At 26.8% G+C, this 17510-nt stretch overlaps 2 protein-coding genes across 2 annotated transcripts in view; both read right to left on the reverse strand.

Annotated features, from left to right (window-relative positions):
- Positions 1-2160: 2160 nt before the first annotated feature.
- On the reverse strand, positions 2161-4515 carry LOC112592170 (bombyxin B-10-like). The gene is made up of 5 exons (XM_025336172.1): positions 4457-4515; positions 3703-3883; positions 3175-3280; positions 2824-2897; positions 2161-2210 (listed from the first exon to the last, which is right to left on the reverse strand). Exons 2-5 carry the CDS (start codon positions 3875-3877, stop codon positions 2176-2178), a joined length of 390 nt encoding a protein of 129 aa, XP_025191957.1. The 5' UTR covers positions 3878-3883; positions 4457-4515; the 3' UTR covers positions 2161-2175.
- Positions 4516-9893: 5378 nt separating this feature from the next.
- The window catches only part of LOC112592161 (putative nuclease HARBI1), an 8804-nt gene continuing 1187 nt past the window's right edge, over positions 9894-17510 (reverse strand). The window contains exons 3-4 of the mRNA XM_025336162.1: positions 10353-10474; positions 9894-9963 (exon numbers count right to left, since the gene is read on the reverse strand). Coding sequence (XP_025191947.1) covers positions 9894-9963; positions 10353-10474 — 192 coding nt within the window. The remainder of the gene's footprint in view (positions 9964-10352; positions 10475-17510) is intronic.

Consider the following 17510-nt stretch of genomic DNA (forward strand, 5'->3'; position numbering starts at 1 on the left):
TTATATTTTAGTAATTGATAATTAAATAGGTACTCTGAAATATTGTGTGTATGGGAAAAGAATTTCATGCATTTGCATATTTTATATGATTAATTTCATCTTGTGTAACAAAATGCAATTCACAACATTCAGAATTAAAATTTAAATACCTACTCACATTTATAGTGCATATTTTGACTATTTTGGTGTTAATAAATGCCATCATATATTTTATTTTAAGACCATATTTAAAATATTCGATCATTGTGTAGTTTAATTGAATTGGTTGGTTGTTGAAAAATACTTATATAGGTAGTTGTAATGCGATAGTTAATATTAAATAATAATTAATAAAAGTTTTAACTGTATTCAACCTAAGTGAGAAAAAAAATTTTTTAGTTTAATGTTAAGGTTATATCATTGACACCTAAAATCTAACCATGTCAAGAAAGCGTATACCCACAAATTATTGTAGCAATACACCACTGAATTCACATCCACCAGCTGGTCATAATATTTTTAAGCCATCATTCATAAAATGTGTAATTGTTGAGTGATTAGTTATTTCCAGTTACTTACATGCAATACACATTTATCACAATTATTTAATGCACCAATTAAAAGATTAGCTACATAGTGGCCATTTATATCAGTATAGCCTCATAGACACCTATTCAAATAAAAGAATCTTATGATTTTATAATATACTAAATTTTTAAAATGTAACATGCTTGTAGATAGACTTTTTTCAGAGTACTCTCATCTACCTAGTATATGCTTTTTGGTATATTTCTCTAAGTACCTAACTTTTACATTTAGAAACTTGTAACTTGTACATTTGTATATTGGCAGCAATCATACTCATACATAAATCTTCATAACATAGTTGTGTGTTTGGTACAAACCTGGCAAAATATAATTGATCCATCTGTTCTGTAGTAAATGCATTCATATCTTTATTAAATGGTTTAATCCATTAAATCACTAAAGCTTTAAATGTAGAAGGGATTTTCGGTATTTCAATTTAATATTGAATTAATGAATCTTTGAACCCACGTTAACTTGACAACACACCAAAAGCTAGACACTTGGTAAAGTAGTACACTTAACGATATTATAATGAACATGTTTAACATTTTTAGATTATTGATATGTGATATAATAGATACGAACGTTGCGATATCTCTGAAGTTTTTCATTTTATATTAATTCATCTCTAATCACAGAATAATTCATTTTCTTATCAACATTGTTTTACACTTTTCGTCTTGATAAGGAAAGAAACTGACAGAAGTTAATAATATTTTTGCATTTTTTTATTAACCATTACATTTCTTGTAAAACATTCAAATTAAACCACATTATGGTAATATATTCCTAAGATACATTATTTTGTACAAAACATTTTTTAACTATGAAGTATGCTTTTTTATACTTTACAATTTTTTGTACATCAATTAGTATAGGAAAATGATTCGTCGAGAAAGCTTATCCAATAGGAGCTACATACTTTCAGTAAAAAAATATAAAAACATAAAAATCCGGTCTCCACTTCTAACTAATAATATTTTGCGTTTGACTTTTTCCTGTTGAAAAAAATATAATTGTATACAAATATAATATTACCTATATTATTTTATAGTCTTTATATGATGTTCGATTATAATATAATATGATTCTAACAATTTAAAGTCTTATCTTAAAAAGTTAAAAGTACCTATTAAACAATATTTCAATGATGTATAACCTGTGGTATCAAAAATAAATCTTTTTAAAAGTGACATCTTCTGAATCTCTGATCGTTCTAAATTGAGATGGTTTACAAACATGGTTGTGGCGAATGTCACAAATTTATCTAAAAATTGTCTTAAAATGTTCAAATAATATTAACTACTAATTTAAATATACTACACTATTGATACTATAATTACATAATAATATAATATTAATAAAATTAAAAATATTCATTTATTATTTGATGTCAATGGCAAATTGGTGTACGTATTTGTGCTTATGTGGTGTGACGATCTACCAGTTACCAATGACGAAGATGTGAAAGTGTTTTATTAAATAATTTTTTATTGAAAAAAATAGCCAAAAGTAAAAAAAAAATTTTAAAAATGTGCATTTAAAAACTAATGTATCATAAATATTATTATAATGCTTAATAACTATATATCAGGTTAGTACAATTGGTTAATCGGTGTTGTTTGGTTCCAATACACGTCCAACTGAAAACAATGATAACAATTATTAGGTAAAGATCTTTAAGTTTATGAGTTTGGGTAAAGCCATAAATGTTTAAGAGTATTCCTTGATACGATTAGGAAGGATGAATAATGGAAGTTTTCGATTATTTTTGATCGAGATTCTCGATCCTATTAAAGGTAAATTTATTTCAATCTGAGTATGAAAAAAATTATATATCATTGGTACAACCAAGTTTTAATTTAAATTTGAGAAAAAAATTACATAAATTACATGAAGTTTTAAAGATTTTACAATTAAAGTAGCAGTTTATATACTTCAATTCCATCAATACATTTTACATTTTTACTTATTATTTTTTCAGATAACTTTACTGTAGAAGCGTGGTAATTTTTTTTTTTTTATGATCCCGGATAATTCTTAATGATATTTGAATAAAAATTTAGTGGGTCATATTATCATTTATCATTTAGAATAATGAATAAAGGATCAACATCTCAAAAATGTGCAAAATACGATTATTCTTATTACTAAAAATTAATACCTAAACCAACAAAAAAATGATCTACGGAATTCAAATAACGCACTTTAATGCCTTTATGTTCCAATAATGACGTATTTCAAGTAGATACTTACGTAGTTCAAAATAATAGCCGATATAATCAACCTCTTCTATGGGACTTAATATCGGGGAATCGGTCATCATCGATCTGTAATCATAATTGTAAGGATTGAACTATATAATTACAAAATTTACTATTTGGATCTATTCGTGAGTTATTATTCCAACTATCAATTTAAGGTTTCAAAAATAGTTGACGATTTTTTTTTTAAACAAATTTCTATTAAAAGTTAAGGTAATTTTAACTATTTGTTAGTTTTATTGAATAATTTATTAAAGTTTTAAATTAGAAATATCCAATGATAATTATTCATCACACGATGTCACGATAATTAAAATTTTAAGATAAGTTATAAATTACTTACTCTTCCATTTCGGGTAGACAATAATTTATTTTCATGTAATGTCTAGAACATGGTCTACTACAACATTCATCGACAATTCCTCTTTTTGACCTTTGATGTACACTACCTGAAATTTCAGTAAATTATAAATCACGATAAATATAATTATTCAATAAACGTATTCAAATAATATACCTAATACATTATAGATTATCACGTAATCCATAAATTACAATTCTTTAAATAATTATTGTTTATTGTAAAATAATATAAAGTAAATATATTTTATATCTAATAATAAAAATCAATAACAATTATTTAACTAATATTTGTACTTGTATTAAGTATCTTTTAATTTTAATTTGAAACCTAATGGCTAATACATAATATTATTTGTGAATTTTCATGAGACTTGTTTTCTTCTTTCAGAATAAAACTTTAATGTACCTATTTCTTAACCTCTAAAAATTCAAAATTCTAATTAGGTATTCTATAGTTTATATTATCATAAAAATTTATAATTAAATTCCATAGAGAAATTATATTCACCTCTAACTTCGTTATATCTACCCCTGCAAAGAATACTAAGCTCGTTGGATAATCGTTGGCCGCAAAATTGTTCCATTTTATTCATGTAGTACTCGTTGTCGAGTACAGGCAATCCCACAACTGTTTTGAGACATGATTCAATCATGAGAATACTAATAATGATAAATAACTTCATTTTTATCTGAAATATACAAAACATAATAACGTTTAATTTTTTTTTAATAGCGAAATAAATTAACAAGAAAAAAAAACATATTATTGATTAAAATATAAATGCCATTTTTGATATCTTTGCCTTTTACTGTCAACTAGTTTAAAAAAAAAAGACCTGAATTAATTTTGTAATTAAAAATAACAAATTTTAAAAGAGGACCAAACCAAAAGGTGGACCTATCTCGAATAATAGCAAATATTTATTACAAATTTAAATCGTTTGTATTATATAAGAAATAATTAAAATATATTAACATTGAATTTAAATGCCTACTTTTTAAATTTTTTGTCGAAAAATGTATCATTGAAATTCTTATTATTAATAAATGCTACGTGATCAGCTTTAAGCACTATCTAAATAAGCCTTTTAATATTTTAAATAATTTTAAAAAAAATGTACAGTAAATATATATCTAACTAACCCATCTAAAAATACTAGATTTATCCCTGTTTGATGTTTAAAAAAACTTATAAGCACATTAAGTGGTCAATAAAAAATTTAACACTAAGTAATATGCTGATAGTAGTAAATTTAACATACTTGTGCAAAAAAGACTTCCGTGGACGTTATAAATGATGAAGACGGTTCGAAGACTTTTATGTATCTCAAGACTGGAGCTAAACTGAACTATTGTCGTTTAAGGTACGGCATAACCGGTCATATCTACCTGTTTGAATAATGATCGTTATAGGTAGAGAAGGTTTAGTAGTGGGGATTGATAAGGCCAATCAGATGACGAAGAAACTTACAAGAATGGAAGGTTATGAAATACCAGTATCCATCAGTTATGGTGGATATGAAATTCCTTTTAAATCTTTTAAATGTGTATTGATGGGTATTTAATTTAATGGCTTTTATTCGTATACATTCCTGAATAGCCTCCCACAGCGATTGAGTTTTTGAATTTCAATAAATTATATTTATATTTTTGAAAACACATTTTGGGTTGATAAAATGGATAATATACAATTCTATTGTCGAAACGCACTATACTACCTATTTATTAAATAAAAGATGATGTATAGTATTCAAGAAAAATTTACAACAAAAACGTGTGACGAATTCGGAATAGTGAATGTCGTTCGATCAATCTTTGAATACGATTCATCCAGAAAAACGTGCCTCTCTATTATAATACTTTATGGGTATAGTTGTGTATACATTTTAGTAAGCCATACTTAGGTTTTATAGAGCATATCATGTGAATTTAAAAACTTACAAAATTATAAAGCAATTATTATACAGTTTGGAAATCAGCAGAGATGCCAAGCAAATAATTTACACTTTAAATTCAAATACAAAAATTCATTCGACTTCAACACGCTTGGTATATAAAAGTTAACCGTAATATTATATTCAGACAGTAAACGATGTAACAATAAGTTTATATAATGGTACTATGAGTGTGATTACTGATTATATAATATCAAAATATATTATTTGTTTACGTTCTTTTTGTATTAATTATTACATGAATATGTGCAAAATATATTTTTAAATAATCTTGGTAAGACTATAATTTTGTTCAAAATGTGCAAAACTGTGAAAAAATGTAAATATCAAATACTTGCAGAGGGTCCTAACTCATAATTCACAATGCAATGATCAAATATGACAAGACACAATAGCCAACATAAGTTTAATATTTATATATAATTATAAAGATTGTAAATACTGTAATTATCATAAGTACTTAAACTAAAACTGTTTCTCAACTATTATAACTCAACTGTAGTATCACACTTAAAAACACACATGCAACATTTCTAACGACAATAACTAATGGCTATAGACGCCAGGTTATTATTTTTTTTTTTTTTGAGATAAATAAATAATATATATATACACATATGTATTTAAAATATACACACATGCACAGAGGGTTGATTTCTAATATTGCTGATAGGTACTGACGCCGAAAAGATTAACGATTAAACACATACCAGAGCCGATATTTATGTTATAAATGCATTACCTACCTGTAATACAACAAAACATTAAGTAACTACCTTACCACGCCGAAGGTACCTTCGGTGTTATGAGACACTGCCAGTCTGGCGCCACACAAATATGGCCTACTCATTCTTTGGAAATGATTTTAAATATTATACTTAAAATATAAAATGATTTCATATTTAAAATAAATATATTTAATTTCTAAAGTATATTCTAAAGTATTCGACGTCATCCATTCGGTATACGTGTAAAAATAAAGTAAAATTGCAACCGTTTTAATATTCTGAGCTGAGGGTACACAATACAAATAACACCCATGTGCAAAAATCTTCATTTTAAAAAATACTTAATTATTCTTTTCGTATAAGGAGTATGAATTCTTATACAAATATAAATGTTTTGTAAAAACCATACGAATACAAAAACGAATCGTGTGAATTGTTCATAAATGGACATCATTTGTACCTATACATTTCTGAATATAGCCCTCCCAGAGCGATTGAGTTTTTGGTTTTACACAATAAGTTATATTTATATTTTCGAAAACGCTTTTTGGGGTAAATAATAGATATTATACGATTCTATTGTCGGAAACGCACTACCTGTATTTTACTTATTTATTAAATAAAAGATCCTGTGTAGTATTCAAGAAAAATGTCTAACAAAAACGTATGACGAATTCGGGATAGTGGATATCATTCGACCAATCTTTGAATATGATTCAAAGATAACCTATTATACGATTTTATTGGTATTACAACACTACAGAGCATCTGCCGGAAACGTATATATTGACAATATTTGACAGTGAAATATTTTCCATTCCGTGATTCCAAGTTATTTTAAAAAGAAGTGGAATGCATATCGAGGGATATCATCAAAAGACTATAAATACACGGTTATACACATCATAAATGTGAATTTATTGTGAGTGTATTTACCAACTACCTAATCGCCATATGGCTTGTTCTCGCCGTAGCCGTCTATAATTCAGGTATTGTAATCACGTTTTAGCAAAACGGGTAAGGAGTCATTGATTAGGGTTTGATAGAGCGGTTTTGGAACAGTGTTCCTTCAATACTTTAAAGTTTTATCAGTGGTGTAATTATGATTTTTTTCTAGGGAGGATGTATAACTTATTTGATAAACATAAAGTAGGGGACTTATAACCATGCCCTTATAGTCCTATATTCTATGTTATATCCATGATTATAACATAATATGAGTAGTTTAATAATATTAAATCCAGTATAAGTCAATGCATTAAATATTTTTAAAAAAGATTCTGGAGGAGCTCTATCTTCTTATCCCACCATAACTATTCCAACCTAGGGGAGAAATATTTTTCATGCAGGAGTGATTCCAGAAAGGGAATAGTAAGTTCCTACACGAGAGTAACAGGTAATAAATTAATTACATACGTTAGTTCTTACAAATATGGTGTGTTAATTCTTACACAAATATAAAATTGAGACGTGTAAATTCCTACACGTTAAAAAAAAGGTACGTAAAAAATTCTTACATGACGAAAAAAATGTAGTAAAAAAAAGTTCAAATATATATTAAATATAAATTTCATAAATAGATAGGTAATGATAATACAAAATAATAAAAATATATACTTTGTAAAAACAAAAAACAAAATTAATCAATACTCAATACAATTATTTATATTTTTAAGTTTTAAAAATAAATCTCATAAAATTTAAAATAAAACCGCATACCCCATGCGATTTTCACTATTTTATATTATCATTACCTATCTGTTTTAGAAATGTATTATGCAATTTTTACAACTTAAATTTTATATTATTTATGAAATGTATTAGGTATTATGCCCATTTTTGTTGTTTTTATAATCAGTTTGAGTAGATATAATTGTTGTTTAATAATAATAAATATGAAATTTTAACTTTTTTGTAACAACTCATATATATATATATATATATATATAATATATATTATATAAGTAGTATGATTTTAGCGGTTCTAATTCACTAGTCCCTAGTCCCTAGTCCATGCGAGTCAATGCCGCGCGCTGCCATTCCCCTCCATGCCGTGCCCGGTCGTGCCTCCTCCACTACATGCTGTGCATTACCCCCTCCACCTCTTTTATTACCCTAGCATGTAGTGGAATGGTGGGAGGTGGCACGGCCGGGCACGGCATGAAGGGGAATGGCAGCGCGCGGCATTGACTCGCATAGACTAGTGAATTAGAACCGCTAAAATCATACTACTTATATATACATACATATAATTTTTTCTGCCGCATACGTACCTACCTTTTTCACCCTTTTAACCTTCGCTAGAAGTGAACGGTGTACATTTGACATATACATTCTTTTATATATGTATTATAATGGAATATGTTTTAATATATTATGGAAAATAATAATTATATATTATCGAGTTATAAAACCGGTATACATAATAATAAACTATTAATTTAATACATAATTTGATAAATTTGTAACACTTAATGATCTTTAGAAATCGTTTTATTTTGTTGTATATATTCATAAGTAATTATGAACTGTTGATTATTTACTATGTTGGATAACTGATATTAATAAATTTAAACAATATAATAATAATTATTATTTTAAAATATTGTAACTGTAATGTATAATATATTTATCATAGTACAAGGCCGTAAGGAACAGTCATCCAATAGTGGAGCAATATCAAAATAATAAAAACTAAAAAGTATAGTGGACATTATATTATGGTATAGCGGTGCGCGATGCATTTAAGAAAACTAGAAATTCTTCGTATTTATCATTTGGATATTACTATAAAAATTATCGTTGCCTGATAATGGAAAAATATACATTTATATTATTTACTTTTTATATCAAAATACACAGTCTAATTATGTGATCAACAACATAGTCAACCTTGGTCGTTTTTTATAAATATAAAGTAAGAAACACGTCGTGACGCAATCAACTATATACCATGTATTAGGTATTAATTTCAGGAATATATAGGTATATATATATTACTTTTTTTAAACCACTAAACTACTACAGATGAATCGGAATGCTTTTAGAGAAATCGATTTCACATTTGATAAATTATATAACTCACTCACACCATTGTATAATGTACTAAGTCCATGCGACCTTGCCCAAACACGTTCATTTGGATAGTTTTTTTTTTGTGTATATACCAATTTGTTACTTTTTTTAATTGCCTTAGATTAAAAAAAATATGAACGTACATGGTACAAATTTGTGGGTAAAAGTACTTAAGTGTCGAAGAACTAACGGAAACAACAGTTCGATGGCGTCTCGGTTTGGCAGGATTAGATAATATATTGTTATTATTATAGTTATAGAATGAATATTTTTTTTAGTGTTCGAAAGCGTTTAACTGGTTTTTCGTCTTAAAAATGATAATAATAATAATATATTATCTGTGATGGAATTTCTTTAATGTATTATAATAATATTATATTATATTTATGGTTGTATTCACTCTCTTTTCAGTATATTTTCTTGTGTATATATAATAACATTCTGAGAACTTAACCTCCGTCATATTATACATACTACGTACAATACATGTATACCACAAGTGAACCCTCTGACTAATCCGACATTCCGACCCCATGTGGAACTGCACAATGCACACTGTGAACGATCGCACACGTCGATAATTTAATACCTATATATAATAAATATTATGTTGATAAAAACGAACTAAAACCCATCTGTCTTAAATCTGTAAATTTCTAATATACTTATGTACCATACGAGATCATTAAAAAAAAAAAAAAAAAAATGAAATATTATATATAATTTAATTTAATAGAAATGCTGCAGTAGGTACATCGTTGGCCGAAGGTAAAAAAATCTGTAAAATATCTAATTTTATAATGTGATTAAGTGAATTATAATTCTATCATTATTTAATGAATTTTGCATTTTAAATAAAAATTTTAATTGATATCTATTTAGTCACTTATAAAAACAATATATTATTAAAAGATATGAAATGATGCGTGAAAAAAATCATATTATTTGATATATATTTGTTCAGTCACAAGTCTCCTGCAACTTGAGCGATCAGCCATAATGACTACACCACTGAAATAACACGTTTTTAAGACAAAAATTAACTTAACAAATGAGGATTACCTTGGTGAAAGGGGACCATACAAAATTTGGAACAATATATATGGCATACGCAAAGTATACATGAGTTTTATTACACGTGCATAAAAATTATTATAAGTGGCAAAAAACCACGTAAAATATTATTCAAATATTAAAATTCAATAAGATATTATCATAAACATGTTTACTGTTTATAATATTATGATACTAGATATAAAATATATCGTCGTGATGATAATAATAATAATAATCGAGATATATTTGTATTGTATATTTGTATGTATACTATATAATAAAAAGACAGGGATGGCCTGGGATAAAAATTCATGCCGGGAAAATTTATTATCCTAATTCCTAACCTAATCTGCGGTGACAGCGTGACGATGGGCTGTTCACCAGCAAAGGTCACACGGGTGACAAACTCTTCGTCTCCTTTGATGACTCCGATATCGCACAGTATCGTGGCTGTTGACCCTATAGGCTATAATAGGCAAAGGAAGGTAAATTAACTTTGTCTAATCTTTTGGTATCGTTGATCCCATAGAAGACGAAACTTTAACGTCGTTAAAGTATGTATATAAAAATCCGTATCGCTCGATAACTTACGCGAACAATACTTGAAAAAAGGAGTTTTTATAATAATTACAATGAAGTAGCGTATAGCCAAACAATCAGTGGTGTCGTTTTGTATAATGTTCAGTTATTCAAAAATTATTTTAAAAAACAGCTAACAAAAAATACCTGGCTTTAATAATTGATGATTCTATATATTAATATGAAATGTATTCACTATAAACCATTATAGACATATTTGAAAAATCGTAGTGCATAGCATGTGCTAAACAAAACGGTATTTTAGATCGGCGGAGTACCTACGATTGCTCGCGTTTTACTTTTTTGGGTATACGATTGCGCGCAGTGCCAAAATAAAAAAAGACACAATTTTGACTATTCAAAGGCGTACGATTGCGCGTGAAACTGGGTGTGACGTTACCAAATTTTTTTATTAAACAAAAATTAAGTTATATAATAATTATTTTTGATATTTAAATAATAGTCATTAGTCATATCATGTATGATTATAGTAGATATAAGTATATTCATACATGTCATATTGTATGGAAATTTACAATAAAAATAATAATTCTGATTCATTATAAAAGCATGATTTAAAATATAACAAATTAATTCTTAGTGATGGAAAGTTTATCTGGTATCGAAAACAATAAGTAAAAAAATTTATTATAATTCATAATAGTATCGTACGGATTTACCATGAGTCTATATACTTCAATATTTGACAATGTTGCTTGAAAGTAAAAATATTAAGTATAGCGCGCGCAATCGTATCGCGCCCTTGTAGATACTGTTGTGTTGGAAATTGGATTAAATAATAATTTAAATCGGTGACGCTTAGCGATTAACAAAAATGAAATGCAGACCTATCTTCTTAATTACCGTAATCAATTTTCTAAGTACAAATAGTGCGTAATTAGTACGCTTTAAAAACAATAATTACCTACACTGTGATTGTTCACGCCGCCGCCTTTTCTCGGTCCAAACCAGTCCGCATAATCGCGCGGTGTAATGAACTTTTCGACGACCTCCTTCTTCTATAATCACGGCTTTTGTCAACACCGCGTTCATTTGTCAATTATCTGTCTTCGTCTCCATCAGCGTTTGAGCTTCGGAGACGTGTCTGTTTTCGTCGCCTTTGTTTTTAGTGCGACTTTTCGAAAATCGTTCTGGCCCGTGCGACGTATATCGTTAATCACACTTCAATTAGCTATACTTATATAGTGAAGTGGTCACGTCGTGTCGCGGTAACCGGATGTCGTATTAGGTTGTCGACATACCTCTGGATTCAGTGCGATCTATCGTAAACGTTGTGGTCCGGGCGCGTTTATTTTTCATCACTTCCGTTTGCGTCTATAATATATTTAAGTAGAGTGAAGTGCGAAATCGTGTCGCGGTCGTTCGAAGTATTATTATAATTTACATTCCATATAGTATAATTATTAATACACCCGCGATACGTTTATGACGTTTACGTATATACGTCAAGTGTTGCGCCGTCATCCATCGAATCGTTGCCGACGTCGATCCACATAGATATTGTATCACTTATATTTATACTTGGTGATTACACGGGTCCGTCTTTACCCATCTTTTTGAACTGTCGGGCTGATTATCGATAACGAGTAACAACCGATACAGCAGATTAGCCGCCGATGAATTGTCGCCGCCGATAGTATCGACCATCGTCGGATATTGATAAGTTTCATTACCTAATACCTGTTATATTATTATTGTTTCGTGTGTGTACTGTCGAGAGACGTCTTGGCAATCACACCATATTTATATAGATAAACTTTACTCAATATCAATTAATATTTAAATATTATTATACATCTATTTTAACTACATACAAACCGATGTTTGGTCTTACTATATTATAAATCGCTCTATTTATTGGCTCTCGTAGTGATATTTAAACTATAAACCTTGTATTTTGATATTATGTTTTTTGTTATTGCAATTTAAATATAATTTATTTTACTCCTAGTTTTGAACTTCAAATTTTAAAAGTGCTTTAGTGTCACAACCACAATTAGTCTAGGTACCTATATGGCTACACACCTAAAATACGTGTATATAAAAGAAGTTCACTGAATATTGAAATACTGTAAAAGAATTCGGGTTTTTTTTTATTATTTCATTAAAATATATTATATAGTATCTAGTGTAAGATAATAGGTATTAAATTGTGATGTTTTTAAAAATAAAACCATTTAGGGATATGATACTGAAATTCTTCCATAGTCGCACAACTGTTGAGATAACACTTAGGTATCCACTTTACTAGTACCTAATTCACTTATGGTGGATACATATAGGTACAAATACACACCGGCTAATTCGTAAATAATGAAACGTAAGAAACTCATTTTTTCAAAATCTTTTAACTTTTATGAAAGTATATTTCTTATAAATTGTTTTTTTTTTTTTATATTCGTGACTACTTTTAAAAACAAAAATTGAATTTTGAACGAATGGTTTATCTATGATAATTATTAATTACTAATCTATTAATTTTTATAAATTAAAATGCTGTTTTGAAAAACTTAAAAGTTATGTAAAACAAATATTTGTAAAAATAAGGTTTTTTCTGAAATATTTAGTGTTACGTTAAATGCATTACCATTACAACCTATGTATAAATATCCATTATAATGTTATACTCAAAGTATATATACCTATTAACAAAACAAGGTTTATATTGTACACACGAATATACGTTATATCGACACAAACCAGTAGGCAGCTGCGCCGAGACACACACACTCACACACATATATATATATATGATATTCAACATTCCTCGATGAATAAGTACTATATCGTACAACAATTTTAATACTCTAACACATTTCATCTGGCATTGACATTCCAGGACAATGGTTAGGGGAAGCCAAATATACATGTCTTATGTGCATGCATATACTATAGTATTTGTACAGAAAACCAAGTATTGATGTACCTACATCAGTTTGTGAACCAATGAGATCGAGATACAGTTTGTAATTTAGTCATGTTTGTGATGGAAGGAGGAATTTTTGTATACATTATAATCTAATTTCTTAATATAACTAATATGATATCAGATATAAGTACTACAGATATATATATAAGTACGTGTTTAAATATATGTTCACATGAAAATATCCTCGTTGGAAAGACGCCACAGTCGTGTGTTCACGTGGTCGTGGAGCGGGTCGAAGGGTTCATATAATTCATTACTTTTGACTATATTTTTTGGTAAATATCTATAGGAAACAATAAACTGTTAACAATATTTGATTATTATTTAAATTTGTAAGGTATGGTAAATTATTATAATTGAGTATTTGACAACAAGAATGGCGAATACAAGAGGTAGGTTTTAGGTTACAACTCTCTCTCTCTCTCTCTCTCAGCCTTCATGGGTTTGTGAAATGTAAAATACTAATATCTCATTTACCACCTCTCCTTTTAAAAAAACTAAGGACGTCACTGAGGTCTACACAATGACTATAAATATGATACTCAATCGCTTAGTGTAATAATTTTGAGCTACAATGCAGTTAATGATGTCATATATATTTATACAAATAATAATATGATATATAATATATTGTGGAGATATACGTACAACACTATAAAATACTATATCCACCCATCATTGCAGAACTGCCGAGGTGGACACTTATCCACTAATTGACTTATGGTGGATACATTATGTATCCGTACACATCGGGTGATCCATATAAAATAGCACGCAAAGTACTCATTTTTTAAAAATGACTAACATTTATGAATGTATATTTCTTATCATTTTACAAGGATACCCCGCAACAAAATGTTTGTTTATGTATACTTTTCTGGTCATCTAAACTTTAAATTGTAGTAAGTATTAGATTAGGTAATGCATTTAAAATGTATTGCTGAATTGAATTTTAAAATATTGAAAATTACAGACAACAGTTTAGTATGAAAAGAGAATCAATTCACCAAATGTTGTGTTTTGAGAAAATTTAAAATTATATAAAAGAAATATTTGTAAAAACATTGGTTTTTTTCTGAAATAATTAGTGCTACGTTAAATGTATATCATCATTAACGATGTATATATATATATATTGTCTATAACGTTATATTTAAAACATATAAATTGCCAAAATAGGAATTATATTAAATGCATAAATATATGATATACTAATTTGCAGCAGCATTGAAAGTACTATATTTATATGTAATTACATATACAAATAGTTATCGACCGACATTTTTCGATAAATATTATTAATTGATGACCAAACATTTTTTTACTCAGCTCGGACAATATTCCAGATTAAGTGATGCTAAGTACACATGTATTGTACAAATATTATATAAATATCATAGCCTACAATCAACAGCCTTGAAAATTAAATCCACAGCCAAGGATTGGTCGTCCATGCGATATAACGTATATAAGGGTATCTTAAATACATTCACATCATCGACCATTGTCAATTTAAACAGTGTTATGTGAAATTGGTTTTATCCTTTTAATATACAATCTTATAAATATTAAAATAATATCCACACGCTTAATATCTTAAACATTTTAACTATCACCCGAATTAGGAAAACAATATATAATAATAATTTAAAACTTATAATTGGTAGGCAGCGATGGTTTTAATCATAATTGGATTTTATTGATAAATAAATAAATCTGAGTTAAGCACCACACCATGTTGTATTCCGTCGAAATCGATACAAACGTCATAACAAAAAACAAAGGTGAACCATTGTTTCTTAAAGATTATTAGTACCTAGATCACAAATTTCCTTTTGTTTGGAAACTAATTTAAAAAAATGAGATTAGAGCTGTCTTCTAACAACAAAATTAGTTTAATTTCAAATGGATAAAATCTAAAAAAAAAAAAGAAGAAAAAACTTATGTAAATATGCAAGAAAAATTGTATAAAGCACAAAGTGATGGTTTAATGCAACAGACAATTGATGGATATTTGACTGCTATTGTTTATATAACATATTTACTAAAACTATAATTATATTAATTTTTTAAATTGTTTTTTTTTTTTAATAATAATTTTAATTTTTGGATATTCTAGTATAATGATTATTAATTTTAAAATAAATTATGATACACTATATAGAATTGTTATAGCATAAAAATAAATTTATGGCTTTTTTATATTCGAAAATATACATACATAATATAATAGTTATAATATATATGTTAATATATTATATTATATTATACATTTATGACATAATATATATATTAATTTCGAAACATCTAATATTTATTATAATAACATTAATCATTAACAAAATTTAAATGACTTAATATACCTTTAGAGTTTTTTAATTTAGTTTTTTATTATTTACTTTATTATATTAGAAAATCAATTTTTTGCAATTTTCAACAATGGACAAGGTTTTAAATTATATTGAAATTTGTTGGTTATATTTTTGGTAGCAAAAAGTTTTATTTTTTATTTTTCAAATCATGTTCATAATATTTTTCTGTTGTTCACATTAAAATATTTAAAACTCCAAACGTATAATAAATTATACAAACATTGTTATTTGTCTAATAGGAAACATAGTAACTTTACATTAACTATGGTATGCTTATAATATAATATTGAACATAAATAAATTCCTAGTAAAAATAAATATTTAATTAAATAAATAGGTATAGTGTAATAATTTTAATATTTTATCAACATTCAAAATAAAATAATGTGCCTAGGGACATCCAGACAGGTTACCAAGTAATGAAACTACTAGAGAGGATGAATTGAAATGTCTGATGTCACACAAAACTTAATATGTATATTATAATAATTAATTTAGGTGAACCACCTATGTGAATATAAATGTTGATAGCAGCAAAAACATTTTTTACATATCAAAAATCATGTGAGTGGTAATACTTTTATTAATTGCTTGTGCTCTTTAAATTTCTCTGTACACCACTGAATATGACCATTAACTAAATTTTTCTTCATTCATACTGTAATTATCAGCAAATAACCTATGCTATGAGTTTATGATTATTAACCCAACATTGATAAATGCTAATGCAAAATAGTTATACTTATTTCTTGTACATAAATACATTATTTTGTATGTAAAATGTGTATAAACAATTAAAAATATAAAATTATATTTATCAGTTAATAATGACTAGTGGGTATACAAATGTGAATGGGATACCTACAAAGTTAATCACTTATAAAGTACTAGTACTCAAAGAAATCTTAGTAATAATAATATATATATATATATTTTTTTAAGAATAGGTTGAGTATATCAATTTTGCACTACGTTACTAAAGAAAAAATCTTAGAGTCAAAAAGTCTCTAAAAATAAAAATATAAATGATATAAAAACCTACTTTACCTATATTATCAATAAAATTATTTTTCAATTTTAGTTCACTAATCAATAAGTGTCTTTTTATTAACAATTTAAAAATTACAAACTAATAAACATTTTTTATTTGAGTAGGAGAATTTTTGAATAATCTAGAGCCTGTTATAATATTTTATGATATTTGTTTTGAAAAAAAAATAGATTTTAAATTTACATGTTTAAAATTAAAGATATCTGGAAAATTTATGATTTTATTGTGATATATTAATTTTTTATGATATAATTTTTTATGGTTAATAATTTCATTTCTGAGTATAATTGTTTAGCAGAAAAAAAATCTAGGTTTACGTTTTATAATTTTTAGAGTGGTATTCTATGTTATTTATATGTAGTAAATATAGGTTTTTTAAATTTTATTGTACATATATATTTGCATTTGTTATTAACCAGAAAAAAAATTAAAACTAAAATAATAATCCATTTAAATTTACTTATTTTCTAAAAGTATTTTTCTTAAACAAGTAATTGTTTTATATTTATTTTATTTAAAAAGTTATAAACATGTAGCATTCAACGATTAA

This window comes from Melanaphis sacchari, unplaced genomic scaffold (assembly GCF_002803265.2).
Source record: "Melanaphis sacchari strain LSU unplaced genomic scaffold, SCAv2.0 Contig159_pilon_pilon, whole genome shotgun sequence".
NCBI classification, from domain to species: domain Eukaryota; kingdom Metazoa; phylum Arthropoda; class Insecta; order Hemiptera; family Aphididae; genus Melanaphis; species Melanaphis sacchari.